This window comes from Castor canadensis, chromosome 2, assembly GCF_047511655.1.
Source record: "Castor canadensis chromosome 2, mCasCan1.hap1v2, whole genome shotgun sequence".
In the NCBI taxonomy this organism is placed as follows: domain Eukaryota; kingdom Metazoa; phylum Chordata; class Mammalia; order Rodentia; family Castoridae; genus Castor; species Castor canadensis.
Window position 1 is genome coordinate 184539891 of NC_133387.1, and position 22701 is coordinate 184562591.

At 43.7% G+C, this 22701-nt stretch overlaps 1 protein-coding gene across 8 annotated transcripts in view; it reads left to right on the forward strand.

Annotated features, from left to right (window-relative positions):
* Sik3 (SIK family kinase 3) overlaps positions 1-22701 on the forward strand; it is a 216062-nt gene that overhangs the window by 176356 nt on the left and 17005 nt on the right. For 4 of the 8 annotated variants that reach the window (XM_020184314.2, XM_020184313.2, XM_074066673.1 and 1 more), the window contains 13 exons: positions 5812-5930; positions 6508-6618; positions 6870-7013; positions 7395-7472; positions 7568-7677; positions 9373-9526; positions 9766-9921; positions 13395-13465; positions 15651-15794; positions 19482-19632; positions 20697-20822; positions 21102-21187; positions 21656-21765. In XM_020184314.2, the coding sequence (XP_020039903.2) occupies positions 5812-5930; positions 6508-6618; positions 6870-7013; positions 7395-7472; positions 7568-7677; positions 9373-9526; positions 9766-9921; positions 13395-13465; positions 15651-15794; positions 19482-19632; positions 20697-20822; positions 21102-21187; positions 21656-21765 (1560 nt within the window). The remainder of the gene's footprint in view (positions 1-5811; positions 5931-6507; positions 6619-6869; positions 7014-7394; positions 7473-7567; positions 7678-9372; positions 9527-9765; positions 9922-13394; positions 13466-15650; positions 15795-19481; positions 19633-20696; positions 20823-21101; positions 21188-21655; positions 21766-22701) is intronic. The other 4 variants (XM_020184318.2, XM_020184320.2, XM_074066672.1 and 1 more) reach the window with 2 other exon arrangements.

Here is a 22701-nt window from a genome sequence, read left to right on the forward strand (position 1 = left end):
TCACCATGATGTTACCTATACACCTTGGAACTTACTAGTTTGTGAGTGACCCTGTCCTCGTGGTTCCTGAGGTTATTACAGGAACTTGATCTGTTAGAGGAGGGAGTCAAATGGTTCCGATTCGTTTTCGTAAAGCTATGCTGGTTCCTTTCTAAAACACTAATAATTACTTTAGGTACTATTTAAGTTAAGACCTCTTTGGAGTAACACTGACCAGAATTCGGAGTGGTGGTGCATGCCTGCAATCGCAGCACTTGGGAGGCTGAGGCAGGAGAATCTTGAGTTCAAGGCCAGCCTGCACCTGACCTGTCTCAAAAAACAACAAAAGATCGACCAGAATTGATGGCCTGGCTAAGCTTTTATTATTTAGCCGAGTTTCTTCTCTGATTTTCAGTTTCTTTATGAGATGGAGGGAGTAGTAACGGGGGCTGGAATGAGAGTGAAGTGGTCACGGAGTTCAGTATTCTACCGTCGTGTAAGTGCTCAGCAAATGTTAGCTACCGTTACTAAATAATGCTTTGCGGTTCCTCCAGTGGTTTTCCGTCCCTTCCTTTCTGGTTTTGGCACATGTAAATCTTCAGTAAAATGATAGTTTTTGGCTATTCCAGCTTGAAGGCTGGCATGGAACTCATGATCTTCAACCTGGAACCCGTGATCCTACAGGGATCTAAAACCGCCTGCTTTGGCCTCCTGAGAGTTGGGATTACAGGTATGCACCACCATGCCTGGCTTCTTAGGATATTAGGGTTGTTAGAAAAGATTGCAGCAGTCACTAGCCCAGTGTTTTCTTTCAACTGCCATTTTTTTAATGTACTGTATCTGGTACTTTAATACGCACTGGTACTTTAATAGACACAGTTGCCATCCTTGAAGGACTCCCAGTTGCCCTCACTTAGGGATAGTAACCCTTCTAAGGACACCTCAAATGGCAGCCACCAATTCCACATTTTGAGTTGTAGCAAGGCTACTACTTCAGCTGGACACAGTGGTTCATGCCTGTAAGCCCAGCTGTGCAGGAGGCATAGATAGGAAGATTGTCCTGGGTTGGACCTGGGCAAAAAAGCCAAGATACTATCTGAAAAATAACTAAAGCAAAGAAGGGCTGAGGGCGTGGCTCAAGAGATAGAGTGCCTGCTTAGCAAGTGTGAGGCCCTGAGTTCAAACCCCAGTACTCCCCCCACACACACACCAAGAAAAGATTACTACTTCATAGGTAAATCATTCCCTTGTCACAGTTCTATGGACTCTGGAGTTAGGGGTCAGGGAGCAAGGGGGTTATCCTATGCAGTTGTTTCTGAACTTATTTTTTCAAGTGAAATCTTACCCAGAACACTGACCTATAAAATAAGTAAAATGAGTTGTGCTCCCAGTGTGGCTTTGCCTGCTGACTGCTCCCTGTTGCTTCCCTAAGGGACCTTTCTTCAGGTCCTTAGGACCCTCATTCCACAAATCAGCCAGCTCTGAAGATGAGAAAGCTTTTCCTGGTGTTGAACTTGTGGCTTCCTAGTTATTCCACATTCAGGCCCTTGGATGGCACAGTACAAACCCACTTTGTCTTTGTGAAAACCTGCAGATACTTGAAGAGTAGCCAGCGTCTCCTTTCCTATCCACGCCTCTGCTCCAGGATAAATCAGCCTCATGGCTTTGACCCTGTCTTCAGGTGGCACGCTTTCAAAGTTTCCATCAGGAAATTCTTAAGTTATTTCACTTCTTCTTCTACCCTGGAACCTGGAGGCAGAAACTGCCTTTAATGAGTTTAAAGTTGAGTTTTAATCCCTGCCGCATCCTTACTTTTTCCCTCTCACGCAAAACTTTTCAGCCTCTTTGAGAAAATCGTCATCACAGACAAAAAATAAAATAAAATAAAACAAAATTGTTGAAATCACCCTGGAAGTTGTCATTCCCATTCTAGGCCCCCGTCATACAGAAGCTCGTCCTCCCCGAGTCATGTACAGCCTGTCAGCAGCAGCCAGGCCTGCACTGCGCATTCTCCACTTAGCACCATGTTGGCAGATTGAGTTTCACAGGCTCACAGTGAACTCACTGCAGAGACTGCTTGGCGTCTGTGCGGAGCAGATGAAAGCAGCCTCAGAAGGGACGCTGCTTCTCTGGCACACGGGCAGAGCAGTGTATTCCTGCATGGCCCAGAGGGCTTCAGTCTCATTCAGCATCAAAGGCTCTGCCTTCTGGGAGGGGATGACGATGGGGCCATGCTAGACATTAAAGTGCAGCACGCATGGCGTCTGGCAAAGTCGATGTTTTGTGCCCTTTGATCTGGTGCTCCATCTTCTCTCCACTCGTTTAAGGTGACTGTCCTGTGGCCAATGGTGGTTTTTTAGGTTAGGACAGGGTATTCAGATCTCATTTGCATGTAATGTCATGAACTGTATGACACTGGAAAGTGTGAACTGGCGGTGCCACTCCAGCATTCTGCGTCTCGTCCTAGTCTACCGTCTGTGCAACAGATGACAAGTGTTAGGCCCACGCTCCTTTGCAAGTTGGATGTTATGAAGGATAGACAAGATGAAAGCTCCTGACCTCCGTATTGACAAGAGGAATTCCCAGGAATTCCTAACCTGGGACCTGTAGACACTTGGGGAATCTATGGCCAGCTTCTTTGGCTCCTTGAACAGTCAGAAATTAGGTGCACATTTTTGTGTTTGTGTGTAATTTCTTTTACAAAATCTTCTGGAGCTTTTTCAAGGCATTTAAGGCCAAATGGTGGTTAAGGATGGCTGAATAGAAGTTCCAAGATCCTGCAATTGTACTAATTGTACTAGATACATTTTTTAATTAGGACTTATTATGGCAGAGTTTTTTGTTGTTGTTGTTGTTAAGGAAGTTGCCTTGAAAAAGAAATCTCTGTGTTAAAGCAAGCCTGCAACCAAACATCATTTGGCCTTGGTCCTCTGATTTTATGACTAAATTGTGTGGAAAGACCAAAAGAAAACAGAAGAGTGCCACCTAGAGGCCGCAATAACAACTTCATAACATTCCCTACACAAGGGTCTTTAGCAACTTTTTAAATTGGAAACATTTTTTTTACTCATAAGTAATTGCAGACCATCATTATGGTTGACAGCGATGCTGAAGTTGTGGAATGCAGCCTCAGTACTCTGGAAACATGTGCTAATAAGACTTGGGATTGTAGATAGCATAGCCTCTTACAGGGCTGTAGAAATCGGTCTTTCAGAGCTACACTGCATTTGAATATACTTCTAATCACATAGCAAGACAAATTGATAGCTGATATAAAATCACTCCGATTTAGTGACTTTATTTACTTTTGAAGTTAGAATACACTAAAAATTAAGAAAAAAAAGTTTTGATGGAACTTGGGTTTGAACTCAGGGCTTCATGCTTCATGCAAAGCAGGCACTCTACTTCTTGAGCCACACCTCTAGTCCATTTTGGGGGAGAGGGGGGTTGGAGATGGGGTCTCTTGAACTCTTTGCCTGGGCTGGCCTTGAACCATAATCCTCCTAATCTTGGATAATCTTAGCTTGGATTATACACAGGTGCCACCAGCACCTGGCACAAGAAAAATTTATTTTAATTACTCTTAGTATTCCTTTCAAGACAGAGGTGTAGAATGGTATGAACCAAATGATGCAAAAATTGCAGAGTTTGAATTCACCCTGAAAAAATAGATCAAACAGAACTTATATCTTCCAGAATACAACTAACATGGTAGTCAAGAGCATAGCTTTGAAGTTCCAGCTTCATCATTACTTTGCAGTTGAGTACTTTAACGGTTGGCAGTAGTGTCTAACTTAGAGTTGGTGTAAAGATTAAATGGAATAAAAGATTACATTTTCATAAATGTAATCTTTTTAAATTAAATAGCCAATAAATATTTATTTATTTTGGCAGTAACTGTTTTTGAACTCAGGACCATATGCTTGCTAGGCAAGAACTCTACCACTTGAGCCACATCCCCCAGCCCTTTTTGCTTTAGTTATTTGTTGTTTGTTTGGTTTTTTTGGTGGTTTGAACTCAGGGCCTCCATTTGCTAGGCAGGCCCTCTACCACTGCCACTGTGCAAACCCTTTTAGTTATGTTTTAAATATATTTTTTTGAGTAGAGTCTGGTGATTTTGCCCTGACTAGCCTGGACTCCTATAAAGCTAGGATTACAGGCATGAGCCACCATGCCCAGCAAAAGTTATTTGTGCATATATTTGGCATATATTCCTCAGATCCTGTTTTCGATATTGGGTATTATATGTTAGGTATGGCAGTAAGAAAGACATGGGCCTTATGCTGTGGCGGGGAGTTACACAATAAACAAATAAATATAGAAACAAGATTATTTCACAAATCATTTGTGTGAAGAAAATTCGTGTGGATAATGGAGAGTGATGGGAGGCCTGCCTTAGTTAAGGTGGTGAGGGAAGAGCTTTCCAGGGAAGTGACATTTAAGCTCTTACCTGACTGACAAGGAGGCAGCCTTGAGGGGATGTGAGGAGTGTCATGCCAGCTAAAGGAAGGAGCAAGTACAAAGGCCACTAGGGATAGAATTGCTACTGAGCATGTGCAAAGACTAGGCAAGGCCCTTAGGCCTGTGGATGTTTATACTGAGGATTATGGGAAGAGACTATAGCATTTTATGCAAGGTAGTGATGGGCCCAGACTTTTGCTTCTGAAAATTCCCTTTGGTTCTCTATGGAGAGTAGGATGTAATGAAAGAAGAATGGAAGCAAAAACAGCAGTTAGGAAACTTTTGCAGTCATCTAAGGAAGAGCTGATGGTGACTGAGATGAAGGCTTTGAATTGACGGTCAGGGATTTTGCCCCCCAATAGCTCTACAATATGTGGTCATTTGGCATTGTGGTTACGAGCACCAGGTAGAGAGTTAGACCATTGGTTTGAAAGCTGACTTGATAACCATGTGACAGTGGACTCCCTTTCTAAAATGGCAGTGGTGATCATACATTCCTCCTAAGATTGCTGCAGGGCTAACTGAGGTAGTAACAATTGACAGCACTTAGAAGAATGTGTTAGTACTGTGTCTTGTCATCATCCCCATCACCATCATACAACTACTGCTCCCCTGGGGTCCTCTGTGCCTTAGTTTACAGATGAGAAAACAGAAATAGATGGTGCCTTTGAAATTGGGATGTAGTTTTCTTGGTTTTGAAACCTTTGTTCTCTCTGAAGTATTACCTGGGAGTATGAGTTCCCAGAGAGAAATACCTGTTGATCTGAATCTCACAGCCCAGACTAATGTACCTGTAATGTTTAATTAACATCGAGGAAGTTCTAAATAAGGCTAGCTGAATCCCAGTGTCTGGTGGAGGCAGCCTGTGCCTGTTCCTCTCTCCCTACACACTTTATGCCATCAGAAATTTCAAATTCCCTGAGTATTGAAGAGACATACTACAGACCTAAACCCATGATTAATATGCATGTAATAATATATAGGAAGATAGAACTGAATACTTTGAGAACCTTATAAGATACTAAATCTCTTTCAATGACATTGCACTCTTCATTTGGTATATTAAATTGGACCACACATGAAATAAATAAATGAAATACACAGATTATCCCCAGAATTTTCTGGCCAGACTTTTAGTGAAGGCATTGACCAGACTGCCACATTTGATTTTATTTTTTTCCATCTCTCTCTCTCTTCTTTGCCCACCCTCTCCTGGAGTAAGCATTGTAATAGATAAGGATCAAGGAATATGAGAGACAAAATAAGAAGCAGGTAGCTTGAGAACCTACTTGCTGGCCTTGCTTCTGGTGCCTCAGCTCCATCAGCGCCTCCCTCAGAAGAGACTGAAGGCAGGCTGTTTGTCTGTTGCAGAATGTGAGCACTTGATCCGTCACATGCTGGTGTTAGACCCAAATAAACGCCTCTCAATGGAGCAGATCTGCAAGCACAAGTGGATGAAGCTAGGAGATGCGGATCCCAACTTTGACAGGGTAAGCTGGCCACCCCAAGACTCAGGAAGGTCTTCTTAGAACTATTGCAGTTTCTTCTGCATTTGTCTCTTCTGCATGTGAGTGTAATCTGGCCATGGCCTGAACACATGGGCATGAGCAACCAGTATTGTGTATTACTAAAGCAGCAAGCAAATTAAGCAGGAAGAGCTGTAATAACCAGCTGACATTCTCTGTCAGAGAATGGTGATACTAGTTCCTTACCATTTGTCCCAAAATTGTAGTTTGTTTGGCTTTTGAGATGACAGCCCACAGTTCTGCAGCTCTGTCACCCATGGGCATGTCTCCTAGCTCTGGTTTTCATGTGCTTAGTTCAGTGGCATCTGTAGTATGTTTATTTTAAATCATTATAGCCATCCTAGGTAGCCCACGGAGCTCAGAGAATAGGGAGCCCTTGTCTTCTCACAGCTGATAATCAGTGCTGTCTTGCTTAGACTTTGTCTGAGACCCCCAAAGTGCTCAGCTAGGGGACATGGAACAGCTTGGTCATTATATATGCTATACCATACTGATGTAGGTAGTTGGGGGCCTGACAGCTTTGCCTCTTTTCATGTTACAGTTAATAGCTGAATGTCAGCAACTGAAGGAAGAAAGACAGATGGATCCCCTGAATGAGGATGTCCTTTTAGCCATGGAGGACATGGGACTGGACAAAGAGCGAACACTACAGGTATCTAGGAGGGCATGGAGAACAAAATGAGATGTAGCAGTCTTCCTCTGTCTGCTTCTTCTATTTTCTCTCCTTTCTGAGAACGTGGGTCTTTTCACTTTCCTCCTTTTTCCTCTTCCTCTGCCCCTCCTGGGCCTGGGAAGGAAGGAAGGAAGCTGCTTTGGTCTTCCGCTGGTATTATGGAAAGGGTTTTGGTCATTGACATGCCATTTCATCAGGGTTTTTTACTTTTTCCCCTTCTCTCTTGGTAGTCATTAAGATCAGATGCCTATGATCACTATAGTGCAATCTACAGCCTGCTGTGTGATCGACATAAGAGACATAAAACCCTGCGTCTCGGAGCACTTCCTAGCATGCCCCGAGCCATGGCATTTCAAGCACCAGTCAATATCCAGGTGGGCAATATCTCCAATGACCTAGTTCAGGACAAGTAACACCAAGGGGTAAGGGTTAGCCATTGCTCACCAACCCCACATCAAGAAAGTTTCCTGTTTGTCCATACTCTGTCATCTCTTCCTGTGTCAGAGACCAATCAACATCTGCTCCTTTCTTTGACAGAGGACAGATGGCAACAAATAGTCTTTTTCCTTCTCTCTTCCTTTTTTTTAAGAAATAGCAAATCATTGGGAGATACTATCTCTAAAGATTGCTTCCTTACTGTGTCTTCTAAGAGCAGAGGAACCAAAGACTTTAGCAACCAAGACTACTTTGCAAAGCTATCATTATTTCCCTGTAATGTTTAAGGTATGTGTGTCCCCATATGTCCTGCTTTCCAGGCGGAGCCGGCAGGCACTGCTATGAATCTCAACGTCCCCCAGGTGCAGCTCATCAACCCAGAGAACCAAATTGTGGAGGCAAGTACCAACAACTGGTCGTTTTCAGCTCAAACCACTGTGTTTCCCGTGTCCACTCCTCTATTTCTAATCAGTTGTGTTTCGCTCCACCTCAGCCGGACGGAACCGTGAACTTGGACAGTGATGAGGGCGAAGAGCCTTCCCCTGAAGCCTTGGTCCGCTATCTGTCAATGAGGAGGCACACAGTGGGTGTGGCTGACCCCCGGTGAGTGCCTGGGCAACAGGCCCTGCCCACCACCCAAGCAAACAGTTCCCACCTGGCTTTCAGTAACTATCAGTCCACATTTTTCCTACTTCATGGTGTCCTCCAAATGAGCTCTAAATAAGGAGCCAAGACACTTGTTCAACACATCTCGGACCCTAGTGGGTCAGAACTGATTTAACTGAAATCTTACCAAGTGTTTCTGGTGGCTGGCGAGCTCTTAGGAACCATCTGCCAGTTAATGACAGTACTGCAGAGAGGACACTGATAGTACCTTTGCCCACAGGAGTGCAGTCGTCTGATTTGTTCACAGAGAATAGCCCTCAAAGTTCATCTAAGGTTTGAAAGCTTTTATTTATTTATTTTATTTTTATATTTTGGAAGTACTCAGGTTAGAACCCAGGAACTCATATTTGCTAGGCAGCTGCTCTACCACTTGAGCCACACCCCCCAGTCCTATTTTGCTTGAGTTATTTTTCTGATAGGATCTCACTTTTTTTTGCCTGTGATCCTCCTACCTATGCCTCCTGTGTAGCTGGGATGAGAGGTGTGCACCACCATGCCAAGCTTATTGTTGAGGTGGGGTCTCACTAACTTTTTGCCCTCCAACCACAAACCTCCTGATCCCACCTCCTGAGTATCTAGGATGACAGGCATAAGCCACTTGAGCCCAGCTAAAAGTTTGACAGCTTTTAGAGATGTTGTCTGCCACATGTTCTATTGCAAAATTCATCTAGGAAGGGGAGAAAAGTAATATGGTATAATTTATGTATGCATACAGTTAAAATGTAAGTGAGAAAGAATGTAAAAACACAGCAGTTTTCCCGAAGCTGTCTGTCTGTCATGGTGTTCCCCTATGCCCTTGCACTAGGAAAGTGGACTTAAGGCCTGTTTGTTCTGGAGTTGAAGACTCTGAGCATTGAAAATAGCCTACCCCATTGTTGAATGTTTTCTTCCCTGAGCAGAGAAGGTTGTGGTAAGACTTCTCTTGAGAGTTCAACTAGGAGCAAAGCTGGTTTTCATATGAACAACTCTTCTCTGAGTGGACTTCCAAAGAGGACTCCCATGCCTGTTCATTTGCTTGCTTTTCGTTTCTTGTTCTGGTTTATGATCGACCAGGCAAAGAAGAGAACATTCTTGCTCTGCAGAATGTGTCAGCTCTGAAGAGGTGGAGTCCTGAGTTGCTGTTAGTGGAAAGATCTCTAATTTTAAATTCTTCCGCAAAGCCTACTGCTGTAGGATGACAGCCCCGTACATCCAGTACTTATCTATCCTGTCAGTGCTGACAGGAATAATTGCATTCCTTCCCTGATGAATCACTCACTACTTCAGGCAGCCATTGTCTTAGTGCATAGCCTATGCGCTCTAGAAACTTGCTGTTCGCCTCCAGGCTTTGAAAACCTGAGCTGTACCCATGCCAGTGCTGCCTCTTGGCTCAGAGCTGCTGGTTTTACATCATGGTCAGTGAAGAGTAGCAACCTCTGGACCCAAGTAGTGAAATGGCCCAGAGTCAAATTCCACACATTAGACTTCTGCTTTGCTTTGGGATCTTAGAGAGAAAAACAAATTTAGGAAGAAAGTTAAAATAAATAAAATAAAAGTACCATACTGAGCATAGCAGTGCCAGCAGTCTGGGGATGTAAGCACTTCTGTGTAAGAATATTAACTGTACCTCTCTGTCTGCCTGTCTTCTATCAGCACGGAGGTGATGGACGATCTGCAGAAGCTCCTCCCCGGCTTTCCTGGTGTTAACCCACAGGCCCCATTCCTGCAGGTGGCCCCTAACGTGAACTTCATGCACAACCTGCTGCCCATGCAAAATTTGCAACCAACTGGGCAGCTTGAGTACAAGGTAACTGGACACGGGGGAGGACTTGTTCCAGAAGAGACAAACCTAAGCTTCCTTTGAGAGACTCTGAGGGTTTCCTTCTAGGGGAGGCTAATTTCCTTCTTGTAAAGCAGCTTGGGTGATGAGAGATTTCTCTAGTCCACATCTTAACCAAAGCATCCATTGATTTGAATAGAGGACTACTGTTTTATCCCCTATTTGACCGCCATCTCACCAGTGTATCCTGCCTGCTGTCCTGGCAGGAGCAGTCTCTGTTACAGCCACCCACCCTACAGCTGCTGAATGGAATGGGCCCCCTTGGCCGGAGGGCATCAGATGGAGGAGCCAACATCCAATTGCATGCCCAGCAACTGCTGAAGCGCCCACGGGGACCCTCTCCACTTGTCACCATGACACCAGTGAGTAGCAACAAAGAGACCAACTGACATTTTTAGGGGCTTTTGATATAGAGGCCATGGGTCTAACACTGGCAACCATCCTAAATGTCTGAATCTCCTCTTTCTCTAAACTTATGATGCTCAGTGTGTTCCCATTTTCTTTAGAATAATATAACTTCTCAGAGTTTATTTCTGACTGGCTTCTTCACTTCACCAGATCATTTCTACCCAGACCTTCTGGAGAGCCTCCTCCTCCAGGAGCCTCCAGGCCACTTAGGGCACCCTGGCTAAGTCTAGCTGCACTTCTGCTGCCTTGAGGCAGGTGGCAGTAGCCCAGCTTCAGCCTGCTTACGGAAAACTTCTCTGACCAAAGGCTGTTGAATCAAATTGTGCTTTCTGGAGTTAATTGCTTTTTAGACTGACTTCTAAAATGACCATTTCACTAACTCTTTGTTCAAACCTGAATCACTTGATTATTTGACTCTAGCCTAGTTGTTGGTGTCTCGCAGCCACATCATTTTTTGTGACGGCAGCACTCAAAGATCTTTTTTCCTTCCCTAGGTTCTGTTCATTTCTGGTTATTTTTCTGTCATAGGTCCCTCATTCATTCATGCATTCTCATAGTACCGTAAGATAGCACCCACCTTACGGTTAGTACCTAAGCTGTATCCATACCCCTTTCAAGATATTTAAGAGAGTGCTTCTTAAACTCTCTGTAGTTGAGGACTTCCCCTCCCCCCACTTCAGTGCATCATGGATTGATACTTTTGTAAAATACAGTAAAAGTCAATGATTGGAAGAATGAAAATACAAGTCTAAAGTTTTTATTTGATTCAACAGACAAAATCACCCCACTAAATTGTCATAAGTATGTCTAGAAGCTTACTTTTGATTTCTGTATTTAATCGTTTCATAAATTGGTAACAAAATGATGTGTGGACTGGCCTGAGTCCTTGGGCCACAAACCGTAGTCCAGGAAACAAGAATTATGCGTCATAGTTGTTGACATACTGAGTTTGTGATATGGGAAGACATGATCAACCGAGGAGAAGTATTTGAATTCTGGTAAAAGGCCATGTGTGATTAAGTGCCACAGTGAATAACATAGCCTGTTAGGTGGCAGAGGCATTCAGGGACAGGCAGGGTCAATATTGGTTAGGAAGGATTAGGAACAGCCCTATGGGAAGTGGGGTGACTTGCTCTGTCCACTGGATCTGTGTCTGCCAAGGTCACTAACAAGTTCTTGTTGATAAATCCAATGGACATTTTTAATCTTTATCTTTTTGGATGTCCCAACTCTATTAGTCATTGTTGACATTTTTTTCCCTTGAAATATTTTTTTTTTTTGGCTTCTGAGACAATATACTCCTTGTTTTCCTCCTGCCTGTCTTTTCCTTTCCAGGTTTCCTTTCTGCTTGTTCTTTGACGTTGACAAAGCCCAGAGTTTATCCTAGGCCCTGTTTTCATCTCACTTCACATACTGTCTGGACAAGCTTGTCCGCTACCGTAATTTCAGTCACCACTCAGGTGATTTTCCACTCAGGTGCTTGGTTGTACACATCTGTCTGTATGATTGCCTACTTGATAGATTTAGTACACACAATTTTCACTTGACACATCCCAAAACAAATTTGTCATGAGTCTGTGAAACTTGTTCTTCCCTTTGGGTATCAGTGAATATCATTTTCCTCGTTGGTTACACAAGCCTGGAATGTGGATTTTTATCTTTAACTCTTCCCTCTCACTTATTTCCTCTATCAAATTAATTATATAACCTGCAAACTGAGTATCTTCTCTTCATTTCCACTGCCCTTTCCTTAACTTAGGGCACCATCATCCATTGCCCAGAGTAACAAAGGGTCTGCAAACTGGCAACTGGCTTCCTTGACTCCAGTCTTGTCCCTGATTCCCACCATCCTTTTTCACCCTGGAACTAAGCATAGCTAGATTTTTTTTTTTTGGGGGGGGTACTGGGGTTTGAACTCAGGGCCTTCACCTTGAGCCACTCTGCCAGCCCTTTTTGTGATGGGTTTTTTCAAGATAGGGTATCGTGAACTGTTTTGCCCAGGCTGGCTTCGAACTATGATCCCCCTGATCTCTGCCTCCTGAGTAGCTAGGATTACAGGCATGAGCCACTGGTGCCAGGCTAGATTTTTTTTTTTTTAAATATACATCTTGTGCTGGTGAAATGGCTCAAGTGGTAGAGTGCCTGCCTAGCAAGTGCATAGGCTCCCTGAGTTCAAACTCTAGTACCACAAATACAGATCTTACAACATCATGGTCCTGCTTAAAATCCTTTAGTGATTCACCACTGCCTTTCTCAAAATAAACTTCTTTGTGTGACATTCAACGCCATTTGTAACTAGTTAGTTTTCCTCTCCTGCCTCAGCTATAGCCAGCCACTTCCTGCCTAACTGTTCACCCTTACAGAACTATAGTAAAAGATCTGGAAACCTAGAAGTATTCAAATACTGGAATTACTCGAGAAATGTTTTTTGTTTTGTAATTATCATCCATGTTTTTCAAATGCCTTTTTGTAGCTGGGCACTGGTGGCTCATGCCTGTAATCCTAGCTACTCAGGAGGCAGAGATCAGGGGGATTGCAGTTTGAAGTTAGCCAGGGCAAATGGTTTGTGAGACTTTATCTCAGACATACCCACAAAAAAGGACTGGCAGAATGGCTCAAGCAGTAGAGTACCTGTCTAGCAAGTGTGAGGCCCTAAGATCAAACCCCATTACCACCAAAAAAAAAAAGCTATCAAGAATACCCAGCACTCACTCGGGGAGGGAACAGGCAGCTGCACGTGTGGTGCTTCTCGTTTCATTTATATGTTTAGTGGGTGATAACTAATTTAAAGCACTGAATTGCATTTATATGTTACGTGTGAAAGTATACTTTAAAAAATCATTAAACTTGGGAAATAACATGAGTATGAAATCACAGGTCAGTTTTCTTGACATTTCTAGATGGACAGTCTCCTCCTATATTTCTGAATCCTCAGACACCCACAGGCCTTCTCTTTTCTCGAAGCCTATGACCTTTTTCCTCTTTGCCTGGCTAGCTCCTGTGTACTCTTCACCTCAGATTAGGAGTTACCTCCTCCAGAATACCTTCCTTAATTCCCAGGCACCCTGTGTAGAGGACCCAGTCATACTTCTGTAATTATCTATTTACTTATCTCTATCCTCCATTAGACTATAAAATGAGGGCAAGGGCTATATGTATAAATTCAAATTTTATCCTGTAACATAGTAGGCATCCAGGTATTTGAATGAATGAAGATGAATAGAGGAAGAAATCCAAGTTAATATCACCTGAGCAAGCTGAAAATGGAAAAGTAGGTATATTAAAGTTCTGTGTAATTCAGAGGTTCTAGAAAAGTTTTGTAAACAAGAAAGTTAACAGAAAACCTAGCCCCAAGCCCAGTTACTAGAAGAAGGGGTGTTATAGAACAAGCTGCCACCTTGAGCTTTTCCTTCCTGTCTCTCTGCAGGCAGTGCCAGCAGTTACCCCTGTGGACGAGGAGAGCTCGGATGGGGAGCCAGATCAGGAGGCTGTGCAGAGGTAATGTGGCATCCGCCAGTGCTTGCAGAGCGTCCTTGGGCAGGCCCCCCGCCACCAACGAAAGGTCACGTCTGCCCAAGGCGGTGGTACAGTGCAGCTTCAACATTTGTGTGGTCTCTTTGCTCAAGCCAGATGGCATGTTCCTCCCCACATGGAAGTAACAGAAGACTACCCAGAAAATTTCATTTCTGTAAGCGCCATTGGAAGTCCCCTAAGTGACAGCAATAACCATAAGAACTTTCTGTCCTCCCTCCTTCCTTCCTTGCCCCCCTGCCTTCATATTGCAACTCTGATAGTATTCACAAGGCACAAAGCCTGCTCCTACCTGCCAAGAACTGTTTACTCAAAAGGAATTGGAAATTTGAGATGACAGTGATCCTGGCTAGTCTGGCCATGGACCTCTGGCATGGACTCTTCCTTTCCAGGAGGATGAATGAATACCTCTTGTACTGTTTGCTGTGTGTTTCTTCCACTCCCTTGTACCAACAAAGATATTGAGAAAAAAAGAATATGGGATGCGGGCCAGGCACAGATGTAAATATCCATTGTTTGCAGAACCTTGTTGAGAGATGCCTAACTCACAGAGAACAGCAGTGACCTCCAGGCATGCTATACTGTTCATTTGACCTCAGTTCCATTAGCCCTGGTTTTCAGCTACACGCATGCCCCTTGTGGGACTTGTCTTTCTTATTTTCTGGGGAGGGGGTTTTACCAGAATCCAGCATGTATTTTTCCCACAAACACAGGTGTTCTTCAAAATTATATGTTTTCTCTCGAGGGAAGTTGAAATAAAATGGTTTTCATGGGCTCTTGGGGAAACTTTGGATGTCTTTATCAAATGGGTATTAAATGATCGATGGCTTACTCTTTGGCAACTTTACATATCACTAATTACAGTCTGTTAACTGATTTTAGCTTAAATGGGCAAGGTAGTTAGTAATGAAACAAGACCGTTTTTTAAGAACCTTATGGTTGCTGGCCAGGACTGTCTTCCTACTCCTAGGAGCTCTGTATGAGAGCTGCTATTCAAAAAAAAGCTGGTTTCATGTGGGAAGAAAACCATGGTGAACAGGGGTGTTGGCAGGTGGGCCAGCTCCTGCTACAGCTTAGCCAATAGAGGGAAAATCATGGTGACTTTTCTTTGCCTTCACACTGTTGTTTCCATAGTTTGCTTTTAACAGGGCGCATAAGGTTACACATAGGACCTACTGGTATTGGGAAGAAATGAGAAATAAGTAGACTTTCTGCCTTCTCACAATGAAAGGGGCAGCAACATTTTATTTTATCTTCTATGTCTTAGACTTTACTTTCTCCAGCTTTTCCTTCTTCTTTAAAGGGTAGCATGCCCGTTGGTTTTGATGGAATGGCAATGAATAATGCTCAAGAAGAGCAGCAGTGGCGAGGAAGCCATCAGCCAGATGAAAGAGACTGGCATGGTGTTGATTAAGTGTGGGCCTGGACGAGCTTCAGGGTAAAAGTCACCAGCTTGTGACTCTTGGGCTTGGGAAACTCTTCCGTTTTCTTGCCTTGTCTTTTTCCCTAAAAACAATTCTGAACATTACACATGGTTTTATTTCTTCATCCTGTACAGAATGTCGGTCCCCTGGGGACAACATCAGTGTTTCTTCTCTGATGGCTGAGTTATAATCACAGGGCATGAAAGAAGAAGTGGTTCTGGAACTCACTTATCCCCAAATGAAAGGGTCTTCTTTCTGTGACATGCAGTAAAGACAGCCTCAAAACCTGGGGCCCACAGGACTGAGAGACGGATCGTAGTTCTTTTGAATGTCCCCGCTTGGCTCATCTCTGAAAGTAGGCCTTAGAACTCATTTCCTCTGACTGTGTTTTGGAAATTTGGAGGGAAATTAACATGTAGAAAACACATTCTTCTTTTGAGTAGAATGAAGTAAAGAAAGTTAATCCATCTTTGTGAGCTAGATCCACTTTCTCTTCTCTTCAATGGGCTGCTCTTAGGTTCAAAATTCAGCCACTTCAGTGTTAAACCAACTTTGTTGGCCAGTTAGGCCTGTGTTGCTTCCATCCACTCAGGGATCTGTTTGCCATGGAGCCCTTTTGGAGCTCTGGCACTGTTTCATTGAGAGCTTTGGTTAACTTCTGTTGCTTCTTATGGAGGAATATTCCTGTCTGTCTTTTTTACTGTGAAATGTGCTCCTGCTTGTTGCAGGTACTTGGCAAATAGGTCCAAAAGACATACACTGGCCATGACCAACCCTACAGCTGAGATCCCGCCGGAGCTGCAGCGGCAGCTAGGACAGCAGGCTTTCCGTCCCCGGGTCTGGCCTCCTCACCTGGCACCTGATCAGCATCGGTGAGTAGCACATGGCAGCGTGACCTCCTTGAGGCTCATTGGACAGGCACCCTTCTGACTAGTCTCCCAGTGATGGTGACTAGCTCTAAGTAGAAGCCAGCTGTCTTCCTGAACTTAATCTTCTCAGTCTGGGTGCTAAGCAACACACAGGGCAAAGGTTTTCTACTGGGCCCTGGAACAATACCAGGTTCTTCTTTCCCGTTACCTTGCAGACCTGTTTATTGTCTGCAGTGATTCCCGTGATTCTAGATGTTGAGTCATAGATGAATTGAACTTGAGACCTTCAAGGAAGTAAAGCTCTCAGAAGACGACTGGAAACAAGAGGGTTTGTAGCAGTATCAATAGACTTGAACTTTAATAATTCATCATCTTCAAAAGAGTGAGCACTTCCTATCATGTTACCCCGAGGAACAGCTTGGATATGAGGAAGTCACATCCCTGGGGAATGGCAGAGCAGGGTTGCTCCATCCTCTTGAGTGGGTGCCTAGAAGGCGTTCTTCCAGTACTCTAATGGTAAAATCTTTTGCTAGATTTCTTTTACATTTACAATTCATTTTCTGGAAGAAAACATCATTGAATCCATGTTAACTTGGCAATGAAGAAATGAAATTTGGCTAGAGTAAAAAGATGATTGTCCTCTGTGAATACCTTGATGATAGAAGTCTCAGCTATGTCCATTCTGAAGCTGTCTCTGAGCTCACGGGCCACACTTTCCAAGTCACCATCAATTGCTTGAGCTTATTTCATTTCACTTTTTGGGGGGTTTAGTGAAATCAGTCTTACTTGGGAAGGGTGAAAAGTAGTCAGATTCCAAGGAAGTTGGGTCTGTATGTGTGTCGTCATGAAAGCTTGCAACCAGCTCACACTGCCAAGCTTGCTACAGTGTTTTTATTGTGCTGCTTACACACTGGGCATCGGGTAATCATCAGAGACAGGTGAACTCTGAGCAGACCCAGAAATAATTAGTGCCACGTTGGAACTCAACAAAAGAAGATAAGCTTTTATAAATGACTGAATCATTTAGAAAAAATGATCTATTAGCTGTAGCAAGAATGAAGATTCTCAAGTAAAACCGATAACACAGAAAGACAGTTTTTTCAAATGAAAATCTCTCAGGATCTCCATTGTTAGTACACATCAAAGAGCACTTTGATGATTGTCGGGAGCTGCCTTCTCCCCTGTCATTCCTTGAGACTTCTACTAACTTTGGACTCTACACTCATGCCTAAAAGATGCTTATTTTCTTCTCATCTCCATCTTTCCTTCCTCTATTCTGACACTTGGTTTGTCTGCCCTTGTCAGGGTCTTTTGTTCAGCTTACATCATCTGAGTTTCTGCACTTAGTTGTCAGTGGTCCTCAAGAGTTTCTCTTTCAGAGAAACATACTCGGCACACTTCCAATAAGCCTTGGTCACAGACCCTATATTCTATTGACATCTATTGCTAAAGGAAGACTGTGTTGGCCCACAACTCTATATGATACCCATCCTGCCTGTAATAATTGTCAAGGCTTTGCCTGCTAGAAATCTGTCTGCTGTCTGTTTCCATGTGAACACTCTTGGTAGTATTTCAAAGGTTTCTGTGGCCAAGGCAGTTTGAATCAGAAGCAAACAAATGCTTTCTAAGTGGCAGGTTGCGTACGATGGGGCATTTGTGTAAACCCAGAATGTCTTGATGGGGTCACTGTACAAATATGCAACACAAGAGATTGAAGCTAGTCTTCAGGGCAAAAGAGAAACTTCCCAAAGCCTTAAAAATACTGAAAATGGATGGCCTAGATACGTTATTAAATTCCTTTCATTTTTTGGAGAAAATGATTAAAGAAGAGCATATATTCTTATTCTTTTGGGGTATAACTAGGTGAAGTCTCCTATGGAGACAGAAGAGGGGTTCTGATCAACCATTTTATTCCTGGAAGTGTATGATTTAAATTTTTTTAAAAAAATTTAAAGTGTAACTAAGAAAAATTAAAACAAGATGGATTCTATCCAGTTGGGGAACCAGGTCTCTGTTTGGAGAGTGTAGTGGACATTTAGCCAAATGTGAGGTGTCTTGAGTTTGCACGTGATTGCTAATAAAAATTAAATCAAGCACAATTGCTACTAACAGTGCTTCTAAAATGCGCGACTCCCTTGAACTGCTCCTCTGAAGTCACAGTGTTGGGCTGACCTGGGCATTCATCTCTTTACAACCTGAACTTCTGAAAAAGTCATGAACTACCTGGACCTGGGATGTTTTGCTGTGATGGGAGAGAATGGTTTTTGTGCAGAAAGACTATACTGACTGCTTGAAGAACATAGCTTGAATGAGTCAGAAATGTGTCCATTTCCTGAAAATATTGAAAACATAGGAGTCAAATTTTAGAGAAAATTATATGTGCTTGCTTCAACTGAAAAAAAAAAATCTGAAGCAGAGACAGAAAAAATAAGTTTTGAGATCATGCTCCTGAAATCAGCTTTCATGATCACTGTTTCTGGATTGTGTACCTGCAAGTCATTTGTCTTTGGTGTTATTGAAACAAGTATGTATCCATGCTCACTTCATCAGTGCACTACTCTGTCAAGTTTCAGGTAAAGTCTGAAACAGAAAAGAGGCTAAAGGGCTTTCACCTGCTGCCAGAATTCTCTTGACATCTCTGCATAGTCATCATTTCTCCTCAGTCCTTCCCTGTCGACTTTGTATTTGAACTTGATTGTTAACCTGCTTCCTTAGCTATGGCTCTGCTTCAGTCCAGAATGATCACTGGCAAGCTGATCCATCATTTTATCCATAGCTCAGTGTAATGTTGTCTCTGCCCTGGATATGCAGCCCTGACCCTTTCCATCAGCTACTGGAATGCTGCCTTGGCAGTCTTTTATCTGCTTGCCCCAACTCATAAACATCTCTCACGTCTCTCTGATTAGGTCACAAGTATAGGTGTTAGCTTCTAGCCCTGATGCCATCTTAGGCATTCCTTATAGATAACTTGTTCTTGCTTTTTGTAAGATGCTGTCTGTGTTCTGATTGGGGGTGGGGGTCTGCGAAGGTAACACATATGGTGATCCTGTCAGTGGAGGCTGGGTGGGTGCTGCTGCCCTGAGAAGTTAGCATTCACGGTAGGAAACTTCATTTGTGTTCACAAGATACGTGCAGGATCTTGAGGCCCACATTTCTGAAGAATGTGCCGTCTCCATCCTGGGATCAGAAGTCCCCATTTCCACACCAACCTCCACCCTCCCTTTTCTAGCACAGAACTGTGAGTTCCGGGCCAGACCTTTGACCACAGTGCTGACTGTAGTTTTGCTGTGGTTCTTATAGAGAGGTTACTACGGAGAAAACAGTAGTCACACTGGGGATTTTAGATTTCTAAAGGCACCAGGTAGAGACATGATGCCAAAAACTGAGCTCCTGGCGGTATTGAGGAACTTCCATCTGCTGTAGTGTACTTACAAGAACTGGATGTAGGTAATCCCATGACCTCTCCAGGCCTGGAAAGTAGACCAACCGAAGGTAAGCGGAGCCAGAAAATGAGTACCTGGATCCCTCTAAAGGGAAGCAGGCTAGGGAAGCAACCGTCCACTGGAAGTGGCATAAATGCAGAGCTATACATGCAGCCAGCCATCTTTGTGTCGTCTGGAACAGCAGTCCCTATGTGATTTGGTCACAACCCTGAGCCCTAGCCCTAACCTTCTCTTCCCGTGTATTCAGCTCCACCTACAAGGACTCCAACACCCTGCACCTCCCCACGGAGCGCTTCTCCCCTGTGCGCCGGTTCTCAGATGGGGCTGCAAGCATCCAGGCCTTCAAAGCTCACCTGGAAAAACTGAGCAACAACAGCAGCATCAAACAGTTGCAGCAGGTAATGGGAGAGACGGCAGGCCTCTCTGGAAGAGCTTGGGTGCCAGAGGCCAGTGTTGCAGGAGGACCGGGGTGCTGAGCTTTCTACCCTCTTCATGGCAGGGACCCTGCAGTTCTATGGCTTAAAAAGTACAGCTTTCTAGTGCTTTCTCCTGACTTCTTGCTATGTGCAGCTCTCCCCAGGATCAAACTTGCTTCCCCAGGGAAGGGACTAAACTTTTCTCCCATTTCTATGGGCTCATTGGAAGGGAATTTCTGAGCTTGGATTTCAGTGGGAAGTACCAGGGGAGGTACTTCTCTCTCTCTCTCTTTTTTTTTTCCCTTGCCCATACTGAGATTTGAACTCAGAGCCTCATGCTTGTCAGGCAGACACACTATCAGTTGAGCCAAACCTGCAGCCCTTTTTGTTTTAGTGGGGTTTCTAAAATACAGTTTCATATTTATGCCCAGGCAAGCCTGGACCGTGATCCTCCTGTTAATATCTCCTGCATAGCTTAGATGATGGCCACATGCCACCATGCCCAACTTTTATTTGTTGAAATGGAGTCTAGCGAACTTTTTGCTCAGGCTGGCCTCAAACCTCAATCCCCTTGGTCTCTGCCTCTCTAGTAGCTGGGATTATAGGCATGAGCCCCGTGCCCAGCTCAGGGAAGTTACTTGTAAGCAACCCTGGCACTCCCCTTTCTATATAGGCCACTGGGTCTAAGTAGAACCTGCCCTACCTGAGCACACTCTCTAGTTAGTACGGAATGGTGCTCCCCCCCAGTGGTAGGAATTGTACTTCCAGGCTTCTGTGAAGGGCCAGTTTCCTTACCGCCTTCCTGATCATTGAGCTTCAAGTGTCATGTGCTTTGCACACAGATTCCACACTGTGGTGTTTTCCCATTCATTCGCACAGAACAGAGTGTGAGGATAATTAGTACACAGATACCTGTATAAATTGCTCATCTTTTTCTCTTGCGGCTCTTTTGCCCATGAGGCCTTGGGGCAGATCTGCGTCTGCTGAGCTCACTGCATGGGGTGGGCTTGGCTGCATCCCATCTGTATTAACTGCTTTCCCTTCAGGAGTGTGAGCAGCTGCAGAAGATGTACGGGGGGCAGATTGATGAAAGAACCCTGGAGAAGACCCAGCAGCAGCACGTGCTATACCAGCAAGAGCAGCACCAACAAATTCTCCAGCAGCAAATTCAAGTAGGCCCTCCCTCTTTGATTTCTCCAGCTTGCTTGGAGTTTGCTCTCAGGCTGATTTGCCTGTGCATTTTGGAGAACACTCAGGGCAAAGTGAAGTTGAGTTACATTTATGGTTGACATATCTCAGTAAAGGTAACCAGACCCTTTGATGAACAACTGAAGCATAAATCTGAGTCACAGATAGTTCTTCCTGTTTCTTCCCTTCCTAAGAATAGCTCTAATTAATCTTCAAGCTTATAATTATTCTTTTCCTCCCCTCCCCCCCCATGTATGTTTTAGGATTCTATCTGTCCTCCTCAGCCTTCCCCACCTCTTCAGGCTACATGTGAAAATCAGCCAGCCCTCCTCACTCATCAGCTCCAGAGGTAATGATCACTTTGTGTTCTGCTGAAGTCATTGGCTCAATAGCAGGGTATCCTTGACCTGACTGATAGGAGAAATTGACCAACTTTACCATTCATTTTGGAGGAATCTACTTAAAAATCAGAGAAATCAGTTGAAAGTTAGGGAGTCTGCCTGAAGTTTTGACTTCCTGTGCCACTTCATTTTTTAGCTCCATGAACAATGTAATCTGACATCTACCACAGGAAACCAGACACAGGTCCACAGTGAATTCTGCCTCTATGGCAAGAAAGACTGGTAAAACAGATGTGGCTAAGATTTAATTCAACTGTGGTAGATGGCTTATGTGTGGTTTTCTACCATGGTAGCTTATCAAAACTTTAAAAAAAAGAAAAAAGAAGTTTCTACTTGTGTGTATTGTATGAAACTTAACTCAAGATGGTCTGTCACCTCTGGAAATTTCTTTACTTACCCATTTTGTCATTTTTAAGGTTAAGGATTCAGCCTTCAAGCCCACCCCCCAACAACCCCAACAACCATCTCTTCAGGCAACCAAGTAATAGTCCTCCTCCCATGAACAGTACCATGATCCAGTCTCACGGTGAGTGGAAGGTCCAGACTGAACCATTATATGCCACATAGGGAAAATGCCTGTCTTAGTCTTTTTGGTTTGCTTATTTTTTTTGTTTGGTTTTATTTTTTCTTGTTTTGTTTTAGTATCTTAGCCTTTAGCCTTAGGTGCCATGAACCATTTGAAAGGCAAAATAACAAAATTTTTAGGGGTGTGGCCTATAATTTGAATCCTGGTTTCAACCAATTTCTTGGTTGTGAAACTTTAGGTAAATTCCTTAATTTCTGTATACCTCAGCTTTCTCAATGATAAATAGTAGGTGAATACATGTATGTAAAGTACTTGGAATAGTCTCTAACACAGCATAAATCAACTGCTACTAGATTTTTCCTAAAATCCTCTCCAACCCTACCAAACAGGCTGCAGCTGGAACCTCCCTGTGTCCCCTCTGTTTGATTCTCCACAGTGCATGTGGGAATCCTCTTGTTCAGATGGAGATGAAGTAATTAGACTCTGGTTAGTGTGAGTCTTCAGAGACTACCACACAATCTAGATCTCTTGTCAGTCTCTCTCAGCATCCTTGAGAAGCCTCTGAATTGGCCTGTAGGCCTTTCCTACTCAAAGTGGGGTCTTTGGACTATCAGCATCGGCAGGCAAACTAGAATCTGAGGTTCCATTCCAGAGCAACTAAATCAGAATGTACATTTTAATCAGATCCTCAAGGCTGTTTGTATGGACATTTAAAGTTTGAGAAGCACATTTAAACTTTGTGAGCTATTCAGATATCATCCATGGACCAGCTTTCAGAGGAACTTGTTGGAAATACCAATTCTTGGGGATCCACCCTGACCTACAAAGTCATACTTGTGTGGGTAGGACCTGGGAATGTGTTTTTCAACAAGTTCAGTCTTATGTAACTAAAGTTTGAGACTTCGAGATGCTATCTCCTTCTAGACGTGAATCTCC